This window comes from Diuraphis noxia, unplaced genomic scaffold (genome assembly GCF_037042655.1).
Source record: "Diuraphis noxia isolate RWA-SAM2 unplaced genomic scaffold, SU_Dnox_SAM2 contig0003, whole genome shotgun sequence".
Lineage (NCBI taxonomy): Eukaryota > Metazoa > Arthropoda > Insecta > Hemiptera > Aphididae > Diuraphis > Diuraphis noxia.
This window is the reverse complement of record NW_028301713.1, coordinates 36,621,705-36,643,951: the sequence shown is the minus strand read 5'-3', so window position 1 is coordinate 36,643,951 and position 22,247 is coordinate 36,621,705. Positions and strand designations below refer to the sequence as shown.

The following is a 22,247-nucleotide window of genomic DNA, read 5'->3' as shown; positions in this document are numbered from 1 at the left end:
GAATACAACTAAAAGAGAAGATAACTACAACGACGATGAAACGCAAATAATAACAATATAAAAAAAAAAACGAAAAACCGAAAAATCGAACCTAGTGAAATTTGGCTTGTTTATATGCATATATACCTAATATTAGGGGCTCTCGAGGCGAAAGTTATACAAAAAGGAGACTTGCTGCTATTTTATATTTCACTGGGTATATAATATATGTACCTATATATAATATATTGGTAGTTGGTTAGTTTGTACACTGCATCAGCAGTCGTCGACGGTCCTACGGGAGGTCAAATTGTGGCAGGTGACCCTAAAAACCGGGCATCGAGCCCATAACATTATAATATGTGTGTGTATATACCAGTCGTGGGCGTGTGTGCACGAGCTCATTGATAACGCGTAGATATATATATATATATATATATATATATATATATGCCCATTCAACTCGCGTGTGTGTGAGCGCAAGTACGCGTATGTGTATGTCCGTTATACATATATATATATATATATATATATATATATATATATTGGTATCTGCGCGTAAGCTTCGCGTATCCGTGTCCGGAAATTCCGGTTTTTAACGTCGGCGACGCGATTTATATATTATTATATTGTGCGCGTGTGTGAGCTGTACGTTTTCACACGCACGCGGGTCATTGATACAAAAGGCGCGGCTTCCGCCGAAAAGAAACTGCAGATGACGAGAAACGAAAAAATATAATGATTTGGGTATGCCATGAGGTATTATATGTATAAACGCATTTCAGTCTAAGAACGATAGGTGCTATATTATATTAAAATAATATAATAAAATATGCAGGACTAAATTTTGAACTATCGCGGCTTTTTTTTTGTATAGTCTATTTCGATATATTTTTTTGAGTATTTAAAATGTATTATAGTAATGATTCATTACTTTTCTAGAGAAAAAATATTAAATATAATATACGTATTGATTATGGAGCATCGAACTCATGAAGTACCTATTATGTCGAAACCAAATTTTTGTATTCTCCGTATCTGATTGTCCGACCTATTCTTAAAATATAATGTATACATTTATCATTATATTTTGATCTGCTCCCATACATGATGCCATTTCGTATTCCTTAAGTCTTAGTTCCAATAAGATAAGTATAGCATGTATATGTTACTGTGAATGTCCGCGGTTGGTGAATGCTGACAGTCACCGGTTAATGTCGTCGTACACCAAAATCATTAGTGAATGGTTTGCTTATTGATTAAATTTGTGATTTTAGTAAACGTTCACTAGTAAATGTCGACAATTATGCAATGATATTGGTGAATGTTGGTAATGCTGATATTATTTAATCTTATTTAGGAATAACGGAAGGGTCACAATTAAAAAATAGTATCTTATACTATCTAGTACCTAGTATGCTGCAGTATAAGGTATTGTACAAATTGATAATTTTGATCAAATGTTTATTTACCTGACCCAACTAATCTTATTTTATCTGAATAAACAATTATATATATAAAAAAGTGCAGCTGTAGAAATGTTGCCATTTTATATAGTACACATTGTCATGACAGTTTGCCATGCTGTTATAAGTAATAATACAAAATAATCATGATTTAAATGCCTTATATAATAATAATAATAATTATTATTTGATTTAATTAAACATAATATATTGTTTTTATTTAAAAATATTATATGATATATTCAACTATAGAACCTACTATAATACTATAATATTATATGTGTGAATACGTACCTACTCCCTACCTATGTCAACATTTACCAAAATCCTAACGTAAATGTCAACATCCACTAGTAAATCTCTATATTATTTCAAATTTTTCAACATTCACCAATTTATTAGGTGTATGTTAACATTCGCCTGGTGACAGTCAGCATTCACCAATTGCGGACATTCACAGTAACATATACATCGATTGTTTTATTTCCTTGCAACTACGCACAAATCGTTTTTGTTCGAGACAACAAATCAGATTGCATTGCAATGAGTCGCTTTGTCAAAAGCAAAACGAAAGACCCCGTCGAAAATGAGCCACTGAAAATACGTAAAACAATAGTTTCTATTCAAATTGAATGCATGTGGATTATGATTAAAATGATTACTACACTTTTTTAAAGTTATTAGTTTATTACTATACGTCTATACTCTAAAGTCAGTACCTGACCGATTACATTGCACCTGCAACAGATTTTAAATAAAACAATTTTATAGGAAGAGCACAAACAAATACCTAAATCTTATGCATGCACTCCGGGGTGGATATTTTTTCACCTCTAAAATGTAAATAATATTTTATTTACGATAAATAGCACATAAAATTCAAACTCATGAAAATTGAATGAATTAAGTTTGGCTTAAAAATAATTGTAAAAGTTTTAAAATTATTTTTAAAATAATATTATTTCTAAATGTATGTAATATAAACATTATAAACTAAAATATATTGAACTCTACAATCAATACTTTTGCGAATAAAATAATAATATTCTAGTCTTTCTTTTTAGTATTCTAAAACATAAATAAATATAATCGTTTCAGTGGTTTATAAATTAAAATACATAGTAAATAAAAGAAATGATGTAATAATGAAAACATGTATGAGCTTTTAAAAAACTTGCATCCCAGCCAATTCCCAGGTAAATTGCCCCTCAATCAGCGCCAATTTTAATCCGACCCTAATCACTTCTATTATAATATTATCATTTAAGGCGATGGCTTTTTTCAACTACATTTATGAGTCGATCGCAATATAATAATAATAATATAATACGTACATAAGAACCTCGGTCGCTTGCATCTCTCTCTCTATATATATATTGTGTAATCTGACGATGACGATGATAATGATAATAATAATAATATTAATATTTGTTATAAAAACGAGGGAGGGGGCTCTGGAGGGCGTTCGGAAAGCGCGTTACCCGTGACGAATTTCCCGCCATTGGTCAAAACAATGGTAGTCAGTTCTTACGCAATAATCGCTGCTATACACACGCACACATGAGTATAGATCTTTTATAATATATATATATGTATATATTATATTTATAAACTTATACACAAATCGGATTCTCGGCTGTGATAATATTATATAATGTGTATAAGAGCCCAAGGTGTACGGTGCGTAAATATATATCGAACTCGAGCGCGTGTGTGTGTACGAGTGAATAATATAATAATAAAAATAAAAGACATGTATATATATAATATTCTCGCGGCTTTCTATTCAACCGTGTGCGGTTTCCTATTGTTCTAAAATAATAATAATATAATGTGCGGCGCGCGAGCACAGCCTCTATATCCACGGATAACGACCCGAAAATAATGTATTCTAATTTCGATGACTCTCGCGAACGGCGGCAGCCTATACTCCCACCGAAGCTTAAGACGACGTATATTATGTATAGTATACCTATAGGTTTACTATCGGCAACAGTATATATAATAATATAATATACGTCTAATGCAGTAACAACAACAACAACAACAATAATAACAATAATAATGATATGTATACGCGGGGTGATTACGTACAATATAACGAAATAATATAACAGCCGCCGCGAGGTCGGGACGGTGGCGACAAAAAGTAGGTTAATAATTCCCTAAGCCTGCAGTGTTGCTCAGTGTTCGAGACGACGATGATTGTCGTAACGGGAAATCCGATCGACGGCTGCGGCCATCGATCATCGTCGTATAGGTATACGATTAAATATAATACTATTATCCGTCGGTGTATGGTTTATTATACGTTTAGGCGTATGAGCAATATCGACGCTTAACGAGCGCCAATATATATTTAAAAAAAAAAAACCGCAAATCGAAACTCCGACGCCATAACATTTTTGTGCGCCGCCGTGAAAACAACAATATACATACAGACGGCACGAAGCTGGCAAAAGTTTGGGAGGGAATTTTTTTCTTTACGAGATATATAGCCAATACTCTTGTATATTTGTGTTTGTATTATTTTTCTAAAAATATTAATATTTTTGTGTTACATATCTCTCTTACTCTCTCTCTCTCTCTCGCTAGTTGGACTAAGTTGTGTTATATATTTTCCTAACAACATGTTATCTCCGAAATAATCTCTTTGTCTTTCTACCTATCTTTACACATTATATCTTTATGTGATATTGTTCGTATAACGAATCGCCAGGTGCGATAAGACCACAACGCGGTCGTCACGGCAGTGGCGTGCGATTTATTGAATAGCAGTAGCAGCATAATTATGACGAGCGCGCGTCCACGACAAAACGTCCACTTCCGAATGTTTTTTAAAACACTCATTAACTACTACTAGCTGCTATACTACTTAGGCATTATGTATTATTATAATTTGGGTATGCTCCGGAATAACACAATGTGTATAAGCGGGGCGTGTCGTCAATTATGTGCGTGTGTGTGCAATGTGCATACATAAGTATCCTTTAATATTATCATTATGTGTATAAATACACTCAAAACGAGTCTAATATAATGGTGCGAACTGTGTGATTATAGTAATTATGATACTACCACGGTCTTATGTTTTTACCGATTACAATTTCATGCTTAATCGAACCGTAGGATCGTCCTAACATTATAATATAACCATGCGGTCCATTCCAGCAGAATTTAACTATCCACGAACAACTCTCGATCTGGCTGTTTGTTGAATGTGTGACCCATAGGCACTAGAAAACTTTTATGTAAGGTATATAAAGAATCTCATCGTATTTTATATGTGTCGTTTATAAACCGAAGGAGCTCCTATAAATCGTATACTTAATCTGGTCGTAGGAAAAACGATTTTTAATTGATCTGAGTAATACTTAATCATTGCGATATAGAATTTCGAATCTAAATAAACGACCGTATCTCTAATGTGTCAGTTGCTGTTTTTTAAGCGAATGTAAACGATAAGCTGTATACTGTATTATGGTTTTATTAATTATTTTAAAAGTCATATGTTATATCAATTATATAGATATATACTATAGAGGGATAATTTCTTCTCGGGGGATGTTGGACATAATAATATATAATATGCCTAAGCGATTTACGAACATAATACGCAGCAATCGTGTATAATATGTATGTATATATACTATGATCAAACTTCCTTTCTTTCAAACCATTTTTTTTTTGCTTGTTGATAAGTCGTGTATAGTATAGGTTTATATTACATTCCTATAGATACGATGATACGCTATATATGTATGTATAATATTATTATAGGTACATGTATATTACTGGGCAATGATTGCGATCGGTTGAATCTATTTCATCTACCGCCTGCAAGTCTTTTTCTCTCTGCTTTTCTTTCTCTTTCTTTCTCGTTCTCTCTCTCTCTCTCTCTCTCTCTCTAGTATCTACACGCTATATACGTATAGGAGGTACATCTACATACCGGTGCCTCCTTTTTTCTATATTATTATTATTTTTATTTTTCTATTTGCGTGCGCGCGCGTTCGCGCACATAATATAATATATTTTATCCTTTTACACCTCGACCGTTGCGCCGAGTCGAGAAGAGACCATTGTTGCCGACCACCCGAGCCATAAATCAACCGCTGCAAAACCGTTTCTTATTTGCCGACTTCGACTGGGGCACCTGATGTCATCGTCGGACCGCGTTGAATATACTTAATACTTATACACACACACACACTCACTCATACAAGTAAATGCATATGCAACGCGATGCAAAAAAACCACGTTATAATATCTCGCGAACGGCCTCTGCCGCGATGTAACACCTCTGGCCGACAGTATACGAGTATGTGCCCGATAGCTGCAAATAGTGTCCGATTGTCCACGAACAGAGCTATGTGCCAGCGTTTGGGCCCGACGTCTCGATAGTGTTTTGTATGTTTACGCAAAGTGTGATAATAATAACGTGGTATATATAAAGCACGGTATATTATACATTTTAATACACACACACACGCTGCCACTATGAAGAATGCGTCGACAGAAACGAGTCAATCGAGGCTAAGCGATGTTTTGCGTGATAACCAGCCGTGGTCTGTCATCCAAAGATTGTTCGTCATGTGAGTGCGATAGTTTTGATAAAAATCGAAATAGTATCGCAGTATTACGACCGTCGGTTCAGTAGCTGGCAGATTTTGATTGGCACTTTCGTAGTCCGGAAAAGAAAATTATAGAATTTTGGAGGCCGTAGTTTCGGTTTGAATAACTTAATTCGAAAAATAAATTTCAAGACAAATTAAAATTGAAATAAAAAATATGTTTATTGAAGCAAATGTTTTTCATGCGGAATAGGCGTTACAGATGCTGTGTGAAATATCTCCAGGAAATCAATTGTCACTATATATTTACAGCTATATACACTATATCTAGAAGAATACGACTTTAACACGGAAACTTAAGCTTCCCAAAAAGCTTATAATTCTCTTAACTTAAACAGGACTTCAGCGAAAATAATGCACCAGGCAAAATCAAATTTTTCCGCCCCTAATATAATATTATAATTGTTTTGCAATGGAGTTCTAGAAGTGAGCCTATGTCGACTATATTATCCTTTCAGCCGGGACTGAATACATCGTATATATGTATAATATGTAATTGGCGTAGGTATCTACGAATTGAAAGAATTTCGATCACTAGAAACAATTGCATGTACCAATAATAATATCTATATAATAGTATCATATGTCTGTAATACATATTATAGGTATTCGCGTACATAATACGCTTGGCGGTCATTTGAAACATTATGCATCGTGTTCTAACGATGAGGCTTAAGGATTTTATAATAATTTCAGTTTTTCTTTTTGATTATCAGACGCACAGTCATATTAATAACATATGATATTATAATACACTGCAGTAGGTATATAACTGTGTTTCCGAACCGCGAAATTCCGGATGCGGGAAAAATTCAGGCGGTGGGCGTAACACACGATCGAAATGAACAACGTTGTCCGCGGCTGGGCTTCACAACACATAATATATTTCTATAATATGACTATAATACTATATGCACAGCTCAACTCCGACACCGCCGAAGACGACCGCAAACGTTAATTTCGCGAGCACAAATGAAGCACGTTTTTGGCCCGTTTTTCAGTTTTGCGCACACGTCTTGTGGTCGGTATAATCGCGTATAATACAATATTTTTAGGTATATACACCGACGGATGGAATACTTGAAAAATATCCGAATATTATGCAAGGTGTATAATATGTATAGTTGCAGTGTTTGTCCTTATTATTAAAACATGGTATATGTATTATTGTACTGATAATAGTTTGAAATAATATTTTTGTAATATGATTTTGTGTAACCGCCAATGAAATGTATAAATTAGAGAGTCACAGTTATAATATTATAGTCCGAACTGTACTTTTTGGATTACTACGATTAAAAAATATTTATTTTTGTGTTTCTTCTTATAAGTATTAAAATAGAACCTTTAGTTAAATAGTTTTAAAGTTAAGGCCATTTTAAGCGAGAAAAATCACTTTACGGTACTTATTATCCTTTGAATATGGATTTTTAATATTGTGAAAATTGTAAGCTTCGCATAATATATAGCTTTCTATTGAATCGAATATTGTTCAAACTAATAACAAAAAAAAAAATCAAAGCCCTTAACGTTTTTGTAACGTTCTCGAAGTAGCAGTTACATTCTATTTTCAAAAATTTAAATACAAAACGAAAATTAAACTATCAAAAAATAGAACCAATGTAGGTACTTATATCAGAACAGATACGACTCTGATATAAAACACACATATTTGACGATAGCTGAAAAAATCCTGGAATTCGCCCTCACATCATTGGCCACTTGACAGGAAATACCTATACCTACATTTTTATAATGCTTATATATATATATACCTACACATAATTATCTATACTTTTCCGTCCTAGCCCCTAGGCCGACATTTCAGAGTGACAGCGGCCGCATGACGTCACACACGATATACAGTATCGAGAGATTTATCGCACGCAGGAAGACGTCCTCAACACGACAAACGTATATTATAAGTACATAAAGTCGTCGCCGCCGCCGCCGCAATCCTTTCGAAGGTTTGCGTGACGGTTATATCGATGTGGGTCATCGTATAAGTTCAATATGAAAAAGTCGCACCAACGATAGACATCAACGACAAAATACAAAAATTTTTGAAATGTTTTAAAATAATGCATTATTATGACACAATATTATAATATAAAATGGACGGTTCCGGTTTCCGTCGAAACGTTTCATTTCGTCGATTGACGACCGTTTTCTGTCGCCACTTTGTGTACAAAACAAATTTTGAATATCTTTATCTATTAACACGTAGATGTAATAAGATTTAGTTAGCATATTATATATTATGCTGTTTACACGCGGGTGCGATTGGAAAATATTAGACTTGTTCGGCATATCGATTTCATGTTTGCATGGTGTGTAAGTGGTGTATAGAAAAATAATTTTTATTGTAATAATAATATATAAAAATTGGGTTACATACCTTCGACGAGCGACGTGAGCAGCGTGACGTTTGCGGCCTTTCTTCGTCCGGCCGGCAGGTTTAGGCCAATTTTTTCGAGTTTTTCGCGTAATAGCCGTCCACCGTTTTTGGATTTTGCTCTGAAAATTTCCGAAAACAAACGTGTTGTTTAAATTGTATACATTGTATCCGTGTTTATGATATATTGACGCCTTTGATAATATGAAAATCGAAGAATTCGAGTACATAAACGTGCAGACATTATACGTAAATCTCGGTTCTTATATTGTACCGCGAACGACTCGAAATATTATAATTAGATCATATGGTATGATCCCGACACCATTGAGCGTTGTGATATATTTATCACTCATCGCATATCGATACCTCTAATAGTGTGTAGGTTGACAACTACTTTAAAGCCGAAAGATTGCGCGCTGCAACAGCAACAATACGTATAAGTAGTATGTAACAATTATTATTCAATTTAAGCTCTGCAGAAAATAAGGTCGTCGTTTTTGAAAATTTTTCGAGACCTGCGTGATTCATTCAAAATGATATACACCGCCAATAGATGAAACCATCCGAATTCCTGATTCCTGCACGAGTTTCATTCATATGCCTGGAAAAGTAGCTGAATATTTACGATTGCGCCGCGCCGAGTATTTCGTCGACAAAAATAAAAACGTGTTATATATTATTATATAATATTCTTATTTACGGTGAACATGTTATACGAAACACTAAAAACACGTGTATTCGTTGTTCGCCGAAGATAAATTGCATTTTTGTAAATCGACTACTCATAACATTAAATTATAATGATTTATACCATGAATAGCGTTTCCCGTATACCATCATCGTCGTCACTACCGATGAATCATAAACTCCTGATTTTCAAGCTGTGATAATTTCGTCAAACATACAATATTACATGAATGCTGTTGCTTGTACAGTATAGGTGATGACTTTCGTATCGCAACTCACAGGTGGACTTAAGATTGGATATTTGGGTATCAAGGAATTCGCTCCATCAAAACACAAGATATATAGCGCTATTGATCTACAGTTTTCAGCCAAAAGATTTATTTGAAGCACTTAAACTGCAAGCAAACGTCTAGCGTCATACGTTAATTTACTGTCTCCAAGACTAGTAAAATATAAGCAAATAATTTAAAAGTCGATGTTTGTATGGTTTTATCAAAGACTGTTATGATAACTTTTGAAAATCACTCGTGATAAACATATAAATCGTGGAAAAAATTCTAATTCCACTTGTATACCGCAAATTCAGTTATATAATATTATGTCCTGCAGAAGTTTTTGTATAAGTTGTATCATATTATCGGATGTCACTTAACTACGTATATTATAAGAGTGTACGAAACTCTCCCCCCCATTGAAGCTTCAAATATAGATACGATTATTATATAAAACAATATATTATATTATAGGTATCGTTTTTATTACGACAAGTCGACAAGCATTGAGGCAATTAAAGAACAGCGATATAACGTGTATTCCATACTCGAAGACTACACAATTATTGTATGTATAATATATACATATATCTATATAATAGTTAATATTATTATTATTATTAGGTGTATGTTATTCGTGTATATCATAATATATAATATTATAAGTGTCGTGTCGCGTATATAGGCGTAAAATGATTAAAACCCTTGACGACGAAGAGCATCATAAAAACGCTGAAATAAAGAACTTTACGATTGATGAAACGCGTATATATTTTACTGGACATAAAAACGCGTTAAGTGACTTTTTTAGGGTGTACCCAATCGCCCGTGATTTAAGTGCTTATAACGCTTGACATACACAACAGGTGTTCACTGACCGTCACGCGATGCACCGCAGCTCACGCCCGCGTATATACGACATGTACCTATATATAATATTATTATGTTTATAGAAAGCTCTTCGTTTCCACCATCACTGGGTGACGGTTTGGAATTTTTTCTTTTTTTAAAGCCGACAGTAAATTAAACGATGATCCTAAAGAATTTATTGCGTTTAATAATAATAAAAATAAAGAAAAATAGGTAGGTACTTCCTATTATACCTCGTTTATATTATATTAATATAATAATAATAATAAAACAGACATTAAATATGAGAAAAACAACCTACTCGTGAGTCGCGACCGAACCTAGTATTAGCGATTTGCACTTGTTGAAATAATGTCCTATAGGTAGGTACGTAGCATTAACTATTTATATATACATTATACACATACTCTGCTTTGCATAGTAATATATTATTATATATAGGTAATAACATGTTGATACTTGCATACGCGACGAATAGTATCCCTTCGTCTGACAAGGGGTCACCGCACTCATAAAGTTTGATTCATTTTAATTTTCAGCATACTTATTTTTATTTTTCATCAGGTGTATTATTGTAATTGATTACCTATCTCTGACGGTCGTTTTTAATAGTTAAATGAAATTAGTAGTTCGACATAGCTGTGGACGTGGTCGTGATGTTTCCATAGAAGTAACTTTTTGCCACGAATATACCTTCCGTGTTTTGGCTACACATCACCAATCATGTAGCCAATTTGTGATATAATTTGTGGTCGTTTTCACTTGTTCTCTAAACTCACACGCACACGCCCACATAAATACACATATGCAATAGTTCACCCAGATTGTTCGGTCACGTTTTATTTATGAGAGCGTGTACGTCTGAATTGCTAAAATAATAATACGGAAAAATAAAATATTTACCTTCTGAGCACGCCACCCAATAGAGAAGCGTTCAGACATTCCGGAGGTGACAATCTGCGTTGGACTTCACCGACGGTTACTTTGTACTTTGACGTAGAGCTGAGCAACGATAGACGTCCGGGTACGCTGCAAAACACATCCGAAGGGGTAGTGGACATACCTATAGAATAAAAAATTACAATATTAACAAAATATTTTCCGTCAAAAAGTCGTCGTTGTACATTTAAACCTAACTTAATTGAATTTAAGTTCTCGTCATCCCATTACATATACTATGTACATATATTATATATTTTTTTTTCAATTTATTTGGTTTTTAAGTTCACATAATATATGTCATCGTGGCGACGTGGCCAATTTTTTTTTTCGATCCCTTGAATATTACTAATAATAAATAGTTTCTACTTCAAAATAGCATTACAATGAGTATAGAAAATTAAGTGTATTGGATAAGCAATTGTGAACGACTATACAAAATACTCAGACTACAATCAAAAAAATTTCGAATTGTATGAAAGTATACTCATAATTTAATATACACATTACAATATTATAGACATTACAGTGTTTGACGAACATTTGGTCAAACATTTTTAGCCTGAGGTAACGGTAATTCACTAAAAATATATCGAACACACGCGATACATATATAAACACAACACAATATAATAATATGGGTATACGTCCACTCGAATAAAAAACCCGCCTTCGGATACAATAATAATGTTATAACGTCTCAGATTCGGGCGATAGGGTGCGGAATGATTGTGCAGCGTGTGTGTGCTTTTTCACAACATCGCGACAATGGGACTTGAAATAAAAAAAAAAATTCGCTAACACGAACACAACAGATGTCCGCGCACGCCCCCCGTCAATTCATACGTGGCACACCCCAAATTAGCCGTGTATACGCACCGCTCGTCGAGGGGGTGCCGTGTTTTTCTGGGCCGTTCCCGGTGGACGCCCCCAGAAAACGTATAAAAAAAAAACTACCGTATACGTGTATGAACTGTCTAATATATTATTATACATAGGTGCCTAACATGAGCGCGGCGCGTACCTACTTACCACCACGTCAAATGTCGCATAATATACAGCTACTGTACTACAATAGAGGTGTGAAACGCACGGTGGGAAGCGGAAACCGAAAGAAAATAATAAATGGTATGTATACCTATAAGTACTAACCGAAACGTTGTTTTCGTTATTTACAATATTATTCATATTCGAAAATTACACGCACATGTATAGGTCACAGTATTAAATGCATACTATACAATGTCGCGCGATCGTTACATTTATTAATAATAATAATTATTATTAAATATCGCATGAGCATGATGGTGGCATACTGGCATATTATACAATAATCATATAGAAGGATATTATAATCACGATGTGCGTATTCCTATTACACGCAATATTGAAGAAAACGACAATAATACAATACAACACGTAAACGTATAATAATAATAATAATAATAATATAATGAAGACCGTATCCAAAATCTGTTTTGCATATTATATTTTCCATCACGTCATTACCGCTGCGGAAGTTTACACCATACTAAATAATATTTCATAATATTTCGAATTTTCGGCAAACGTGATTATTCGGAATTTTGTGGCGTTGGTGCATCAGAAAGTATATATATATATACATATATTATTACGTATGTGTGTGTGTGGGTGATAGACACGGGGAAAGATGCACGTCCCCCCTCGCCTTCACCCGTTAAGTCATCGCCGTGAAACCAGGCGAGGGCGGATCCTCATTAGAGGGGTGAAAAAAATCTACTCATAAACGTAATAACGAGCACGAAATCACGTTCAGCATGCAACCCCTTTTTCCATTTAGCGAACAAATTTTCATCGTGTTATTTTTTATTTTACAGAAATTATTTTTTTTTTAACTGACGTGCATATATGATGCTGCGCTGGTGTATTGAGTTATACAAACATATAGGACGTGCAGAGTGGAGGGTGAGCTACGAAAGTCTTGTCGTTACAGATCATACAAGGCATTGGCGCGTGGAGATCGTTGCGGGATTCGTATATATATATATATTATAAAAGTATAACTAACCGTCGGACCGGAATGGGAAAATCACGCGTGATAAAATTAAATAAATTTAATATGTATATATATAAATACGATTACATGCGAGACACGCATTGATGCTTAATGAAATAATTATTCAAATGGGTTTATTAGGCCTGAAAATCGGGGAAGGGGGTGACGATTGTCGATTGCTGGTTGGGATAAAGCACCTGGGAACCCGAGCCCTGGGGGCGAAAGGACCCTCGACATTTCGTCGTCAGCGGGACGTCGAACTTTTCCGTTTTATTGGCCCCGCCGGCCGGCCAATCAACGAGACCGGTCGCTGTCGTCGTCGGTGCCTAAACATAGGGGATGACGCGTTTCCACGAAAACATCAAACTACTGTAGCGTATAGCGTATGCGGTGGGTGCGTGCGCGTAATTCGCGTTCCGCCGAGAAATCAATCATCAAATATTTTACGATTAACACTAGGACGATGGATAATTGAAATCGAAAACATAATTAAATATCACAAAGAAAACACGTGAACGCAGTCCGAGAGGACCGTCGTCGGGCGAACGCCCCTACAATTAATATATAACATAACTGTTCGGAGTCTTGGACACACACGCGCGTTGAACCGGTAACAGGTAAAAGGCCAATTATTCGCGCGTGTGCTATTCGAACATAATATAATATATTATATTAAAATATATATATATATATATACATATAGCAATATCAAGACGTCAAGCATTTATACATAAAATAATTTTTTCCATCAAACATAAATAAGTAACATATTATGATGTTAGGCAAATTAAAAGTACGAAGGTATACTTACGTTTTAGTAGTGGCAAGTCGTTCATAAACGAACTGCTATCGTCCACGTTGTGTTCCTGTTGGGGGAAAAAAATGAACAAAAAATAAATAATCAGTCGTAGTACGGCAAACGCGGTATTATTTAGGTACAATTATATATTATATTAAATTATAAGTATAATATAATTACACGTTTACGTATATATCATACACCAGGTACCCATATTACGCGTACCAACAATATCGTGATATTATAGAAAACGAGCTACTGCTTGATTGCGGTCGTATATAAAATAATAATAATATTATTATTATTATTATAACGACCATTGCATTGGTATCATTATTATTTTAAAAAGTGCGCGCACCAGATTATTATAAATTACATCGTCGTCGCCGACGTCGTCTTCGACACCACCGCGCACATGATAATAATATTATCGTATATAAAATAATATAACGTATCGGGAATCATCTCTGTCCTAACATATAATATTATATAGTAGTATAACGTAGTCGAGTATACATACATATTTTTATTACACAAGGTACCTATATTTTTCGATATAATAATAATTACTGTTAACCTCGACCGGATAAATCGAACGCGAAAGGCCACTTAAAAAACGAAAACGCGCGTTTCGGATTTATTATACTTTATCATGTGTATGCCCGCTTACGATACATATATAATAATATATAACTTATTTTTTTTTTTAATATTATTTCGGGGACGTAACGAGTTATGGGCGCACCCGATTAAAAAAAAATTAAAACACGGCAGTATCTCGGGAGCCGTAGTCCACCGACACACGCCGCATCACATACAAACACAGACACGCCGCACGCATGTGTGTAGGTATTATAGGTATAGTATTATATGCTACCACCACACTCGTCATATCTACCGTATATCATATCATAATATATATTATATTCCGTATGTATATAAGAATATATAGGTATATGTGTATAAGATATACACGGGACAGTATGTATTGAAATAATGCGCTTATAACGGCGGCAGCGGTTCTCCTCTACAAGAGGAGTGCCTATACTGCCTATAGAGATTGGTTAAACCTATCAAAAAATACGTATAAATACTTGCATAGCGGCTGGTCTATGTGCCAATAACAATAATTGATATTGTATATTATACATGTTCATTTAAATGCCGAAGAGAGCCACAACAGCAGTCGTGTATATAGGTATAGCTATACTATTACTTATTTCCACTTGTGACTGAACGACGGCGGCGGCGGCATTAATTATTATTATATCGACTGCGTAATGGTAGGTACTATTTGCAGTCATTACATCTATATAGTATTCCCGTGTAAATAAAGAGTTCCGTTTTATTAAATTCAAACTTTAAAACGTATAATGTACTAAATATAAGTAGGCAATACCTGGCTATTTGAATACTTTATGGACATGAGTATAATTAACAATTTTACGTAAATGAACGTTGTAGCCATCTCAGATTTTAAATTATGAAGAAGAAAAATATTTAAATTTTTTATTACGAAACGGAAAATGACTATAGTGATTTTGGATCTTTATATATAATTCCGAAATCGTATTAGCAGCACTACAACGGCGTATGGTAATTCGTTCGATCGGAATTTTATAACGATAGAAGGTTTACATATTCAAGGGAAAAGGGTTAATGGCGGAGGATTACAACTGGTAGTCCATGGTCTTCTGTAGGGGGTACGTACTCGGGGATCCATGGAGGGGCCAAGAGTTTTGAAGCCGTAGCAGGTATGACCATTATAAATTTCATACTGAAATTAATGTATTTTAAACTACTAAAATAATCGAAACAAAAAATGATACTGGTTCTTTTGCGGTGGAGGGGGAAGGAACCCACGATTTTACTTTATACTTATAAAGTGCCCATGATCCAGAGATCGTTAAAAACCTTTGGTTTAGGGGTTCAGACCTCCTTTCCAGTATAACTAAACAATGAACAACTTATTTAGTGTATAATATAACATATTATATTATGTAATATTTATGAGAGATTGATTTGTATATAGCAAGCAGGTTTGTTATTGAAATACAATAAGCGTTTTCTTTTTATATTCATATATTTCGGCGTCTGTTACGGACAGTATGCTGCACCGGCGGTCGTATCATTTGTGGTGAAAATTCCTGCGCGCACGTATAGCCCCGGCGCACAGTATTGCAGCAATGATCGTCGGCGGTGCTTTTGTTTGTGTAATTAAAAATCATCGGATCATCGTCAGATCAACGCGCTCGTTCCGAATAATCTCATCAATCATTTGCCGGGTACGGTATCGTTTATTACACTTGGTTGTATCATTATATTATATTAATATGTAGGTACAATCGAGTCACGATACTCAAACCTGGAAAATAGCTCGAAAATCTTGAATATAGGTAATACTTGATTTTTTCTTCTGTGAAATTCTTGAAACATTCAACATATTATTAGTGTCATTAACTCGAAGATATTTGATAAATAGTTAGGTCAAAGTACCTACCTATATTATATCATATGGATATTTTAATGTAAGAGAGATATCTAGTTTAGAAAACAATTACGGTTGGAAAATTGTAGCAGATAAACTCATATTATGCCGATCAACAAATTTTACATTTCAATTGTACCCATGCTAATAATCTATATGCATCACAATATTCAATGGTAATGCTGTACTATTGTAATCAGCGGACTGTTATAATAATATCAACGGTATCAATAATTTATTAATTATTATTAGAGATTCCGTAAATTATGAAAATTATGAGTACCTACCAAAAATAAACTACAAATATTATTACGAAAATCCTAGCAATGTCATCATTCTAAACTGTTAGGCAATTTTCTGAATTTGTCCAAGACGTGGACACTTCTAAATTTGAAGCATATCACTGTAAGAAATTAGAAGATTTAATAAATAAACAGTCTAAACGTCAAATATTATCAACCAAATATCTTTCTAATGATATTACTATATAATTTACCTATTTATCGCGACTCAATTTTAATTTATGTTATATTTATTATTCTCTGGGCATATACTGTACATCGTACGTATTCTAGTTTTATCAGCTCACGTATAAACAACACGCACGTTGTACTTAGCCTATACCACGGTTATATAGCAATAAAGGTGTAGATCGTGATAATTCGCAGTACCTATACCTATATTTATATACACGATTCGCGCGCGATACCGAATACGAGCGTGATATTTCTACCCTCCACTGACGACGGGCTTGCTGATTATAATGCGTTGTATACTTGTTAAAAGCAACCGATAATTAACCGATGACGACCGGTTCAACCCTCTCCCGGTCGATATAAGGCGTGTCTCCGGACACCCGCGGCTCAGCGCTGCTGCAACCCTTGCGCGTTATTTCAAAATAATAACATGCTGCAGGTACGCGTAATATTATAACTATGATAATTGATATGGTACCATTAAGGTGGTGATGGATTTCTGTAAAAATAATAATTAATAGATCTGAGCGAGATGACTTATACCTGAGCTTCTTCCACCACGCTGGACAGGGCGTTGTGCAGGACCAGCGAGTCCTCTAAGCCTGGATGCGACTGTACAAGCACGTCGCCTCGGCCTCGAACTCCACCGACGCCGGAACCGTACTCGCCTCCTCGGGAACGGCCACTCTCGTACGGGAAAGAAGGGTGCATGTTGCCCTACAGATCAATAACAATAATCACGTTATTATAATGTTATTTATTATTATGACGTATAAAATATAATGTTACATATTACATATTTTGTTCTTAAAGAAATCTAAAAGCTTTGTGAGATTTTACAGCATATTTTATAGTATTATATCACAATAAAATATGGGTTTACGTTTGCCATAGAAATATAATATTCGTCATCTATAGCTCATTAAAATCTTCAACTCAAACCCCTTTATTTAACCCTTTACCTAACCATCAAGTGCTGAGAAAAAATTTAGATTTTCTTAAACTTGAGTTTTCCACAGATTTTCTTATTCTTAAACTCATTGGTTTATATATTATACACAGCATATAAAGTATATTAATATCTATATTATATTATGCATAAACCTACTGTATAATAATTATATCATGATCACAAAATCCATGACTTCGATACTTGATATATCCTTAAAAAAAAATTTAAATCGTGATTCCAATACAAAAATGTTTTGATGTTACGAGTATATATATGCGAAAAAAACTAAATACATTACATTATTTAATATTATACCCGTAGTTAGTAATAGTAGTATTTTTACATGAATACCTACATTATACCTATGGTAATAAATGGAAACACGTATATTCTAAGATCTGGATAATCCGCGGTTTAGATCAGGAATTTTTGGGATGTCTGAATGATTCACGACAAACTATCAAATCATTAACATTTTCAACATTCAACAGTTCTGTTAACATATCCGTTACTTACATTTTATAGAGGAAAAACAATTTCCAGTATTTATATCAGACGTCACTATTTTATGACAGTGTGGTGTGTGTGTGTGGTCACATCGTCGTCGTCAGCCTATACGACTAGCGTGAACAATTTATTGAAATGTGTGTATATTATGACATATAAATTACTACTCTATACAATCGATCGCATATAATCAAATGCGCTGCATACGAGTTTCTAGAGTTATTTCCGATCTAGACGAGTGTTTATTACGATATTCCGCGCGACTACATCCGTCATTATGTCACGCGAGACTAAAAAGATCGTGGCGGCGGCACTATAGAGATACATAATAATAATACCTATGTTATACAGTATGTCAGTATATCTACGGACTACGGTGAACCGAACGGTTTTTTTATCGTTCAATAAATATAGTAATAATATTGATAATAATAATAATTAAAATCGGATGGCTAATATCGTACCACGATCGGTATCGGTTTTCTCTTTTTTATATTATAATATTATTTATAACTACCGTCGTTTACGTCAAAAACTGCAGTGTTCAGTAGTATGAGAATAATAAAAATAATTTATCGCGGTTATGCGGTAGTAAAATATGCGTATGGTCGACGATTTTACACACAGAGAAAGAGAGAGATAAGGATAAGAGACAGTATCACCGACGATCGTTCGAATTTGATTAATCGTCACGCGGCATATAATAATATTATAATATACGTTATAATAATACCAGCTTAGACATCGAAATGAGTGGTCTTTTTTTATTTATTTGTTTCGATTTTTCGGCCGGTTATAATTACAGGTCTCGTAACCAGATATGGGAGAGGTTTTCGATAAACGCACACTGCGCGCGTATATATTATGTACAGGTACCTATATATATATATATAAACATACTCTCTCGTTAAGGAATACGCACTCGATACGTTCGCGTAACCTAGATATATATACTCGGCAAAGTCGCCTCGCGCATAAAATATGTGTACTGTGTATAGTCGAAAAAAAAATCCGCACACTGTTTTGTATGTGCGTCGTCGTCGTCGTCGTCGTCGTCGTCGTCGTCGTATGCGTATTATCGACGATATTAATTATTGTTATTAGTGCGGGTTGCACAGATCCGGTCCCGTTTATACCAAGCCCAAATCGGTCGACGTATAGGTATTATATTATTATTATTAAACTTAAATGACGTCCGATCGGTTGCAACGGCGGCAGTACTACTCCTATACTACACATATATATATATATTTAATAATAATATTATACGACTACATTCCGTATACGTGACGGAAGGGCACCCGTCGGAAACTGTTGCACACCGAGCGCGGCGGCAACCTCGTCGATCTCGGTCGGCCGAGAAAGTTTTTTTTTTGGCGATATTGATTTATATTTACTTTTTCTCCTCGCCGTATGGAATACATGAGACCCGTCTGCGTCCAGTACTCGTGATATCGTGTGTTTACATATAAACTTGAGTACTTGTGTCTTGTGTGTGTGAGAGAGTGATCATTGTTGTTTTTGTTATTATTATTCAGACAGGACGATCGATACATACGGAGTACTGCAGTATAACGTTTATTTTAATGGTTCCGTATTTGAAACGAGTAGGTATAATAATAATATATAATGAGATTGTTTTTTTTTTACCTCTCCCGTTTGCTACCGAGGATAATATTACATGCATATACGACTTCTTAGAAAAATTCACAATTTTTTTTTATGCAAGTATTATTATTAAATTATATAATTTGAAAAGAAAAAAATCGTACACGCTTGGCGGCAGTGTAATGTGTGAATTTTCACGACCAGTTTTTTAAACTATTAAGTAGAACAGCGCAAATTATAATAATAATATATATAATATACCTTTATAATATTATGAACGCGTTTATATAGCCGTTAATCATCCGCATATGCACCCGGGAGAAAATATAATATATGATGTATATAGATAAAAATCGAAAGAGAGAAAGAGAGAATAATATCGAAGGCGGTATTTATTGAGCGATAAAAAAAATGTGTCAAGTCAGGTAAACACGCGTAATTTTATGATTATCGTGACACGACCGATTTTATATATTATATAGTAATATTATATTACAAGAGCACAGCTTCGGATTTATATACATATAAGCCGTGTTATTATATGCCAAAGTTACGCGGAGGGGGTTTATTTACAAAAGACATTCGATTAATATTATAAACAGCTTATAATTGCGTTTGAAAACAGTTTCACTATAATCCGAAGATTAATATATTATACGTATATCATCATATGTAGGTACAATATAAAAATATAACCGAAGTAGGATTTAAATGTAAGTACCTACCAATTTCTCCATCAAGTAACAAAAATTCTATACTTAAGTAACATGTAAGATATTTCTACGTAAAAATATATCAAAATTTTTCATCTATACATTAGACACACCAACAAATATTTATGAAGACAACAAAATTTTTATTAGTTAGAACTTTATACCTATTGAAACAAATACGTAATTTATACATTTTGATTGTCAAACGGTCGTTTTTATCAAATGTAAAATAATGATAAACTGTTGCATATTACGAGCATCACGACACCACCATACTCATTACAGTCGTTGCCATTATTAAATACTAAAGAATAAAGTTTAAAAAGCTCAAGAATTTCTCTAGAACAATGTATACAAGATATCATATTGTGATATTATATATATATATATATATAATACGGGTTTCCGATGACGACGATGATTTAGATACGCACTTTACCAAGACAGTGAAGATTCGGCGTATGCGTATGCGTATATATAATATATAAACTTATATACTTTATATACATGGTAGTGTATCTTATATTATTAACAAAATATAATTATTACGATAACAAAATACAATATTTTACGATACCGAGTTTTTCGGTTTTTCCCCCGATACGGATATTGAATTAAAATATCTCGTAAAAATTCAAATTTGTCGACATTCCAAAATCTCAGCTTCGGCCATATTCGTATATACTGTTACATAATTACATCTCGATTATATACAATATTAATAATAATAATGATATGCAAGTGTATAGCGCCGCTATGCTAATAATAATAATCGTTTTTATACCCTCGTCGTTTTTCTGACTCGGCTGGCATAATTAAAACTTTGGAATTCAACGTATGTCGGAATTCTGGACGAAGAAATCCGCCGCCGTCGCCACCCTAGTTATTAATATAATAATATGTATATAATCCACTCGAAGACTGCCGTACATGTGAAATATTATATACACACATATTATACTTAACGTATCATGAACAGGGCTTGGAACTTTATGCATTTGCATATTTGTCAGGAAAGTGCATATTTAAAATCTAATTCGATACAAATATGTTTCACGATCGCTAGATTTTAATTCCAAAAATGTTTATTGCATATTTTTGTAGATAAAAACATGATATAATTCTATCATATTATAATATATTTTCGTGATTAATTTTTGAAATACGATTACACCAAGTTAAGTTTAAGAACCATAATAGTTCATTTTTTCTTTATCATCGGTTATGGTTATTAAAACCGTGTTTTCTTTTTTTTACGTTTTGACCTAACAACGTTCCCTAACTTTACGATTATATAAATAAGTATTACCTAATTATACATGATATACCCATCATACCTATTGTAAATGTATTATTAAATTCGTAGTCTGCTGCAAAGTAGATTCATGATCTAAATAAATATATTGATAATATAATATAGG

The 22,247-nt window shown here is 34.0% G+C and overlaps 1 protein-coding gene across 5 annotated transcripts in view; it reads right to left on the bottom strand.

Moving 5' to 3' along the window:
- TfAP-2 (transcription factor AP-2) overlaps positions 1-22,247 on the bottom strand; it is a 192,621-nt gene that overhangs the window by 10,923 nt on the left and 159,451 nt on the right. For all 5 annotated transcript variants that reach the window (XM_089222386.1, XM_089222385.1, XM_089222384.1 and 2 more), the window contains 4 exons: positions 17,590-17,763; positions 14,095-14,149; positions 11,210-11,369; positions 8,478-8,596 (listed from right to left, as the gene is read on the bottom strand). In XM_089222386.1, coding sequence (XP_089078512.1) covers positions 8,478-8,596; positions 11,210-11,369; positions 14,095-14,149; positions 17,590-17,763 — 508 coding nt within the window. The remainder of the gene's footprint in view (positions 1-8,477; positions 8,597-11,209; positions 11,370-14,094; positions 14,150-17,589; positions 17,764-22,247) is intronic.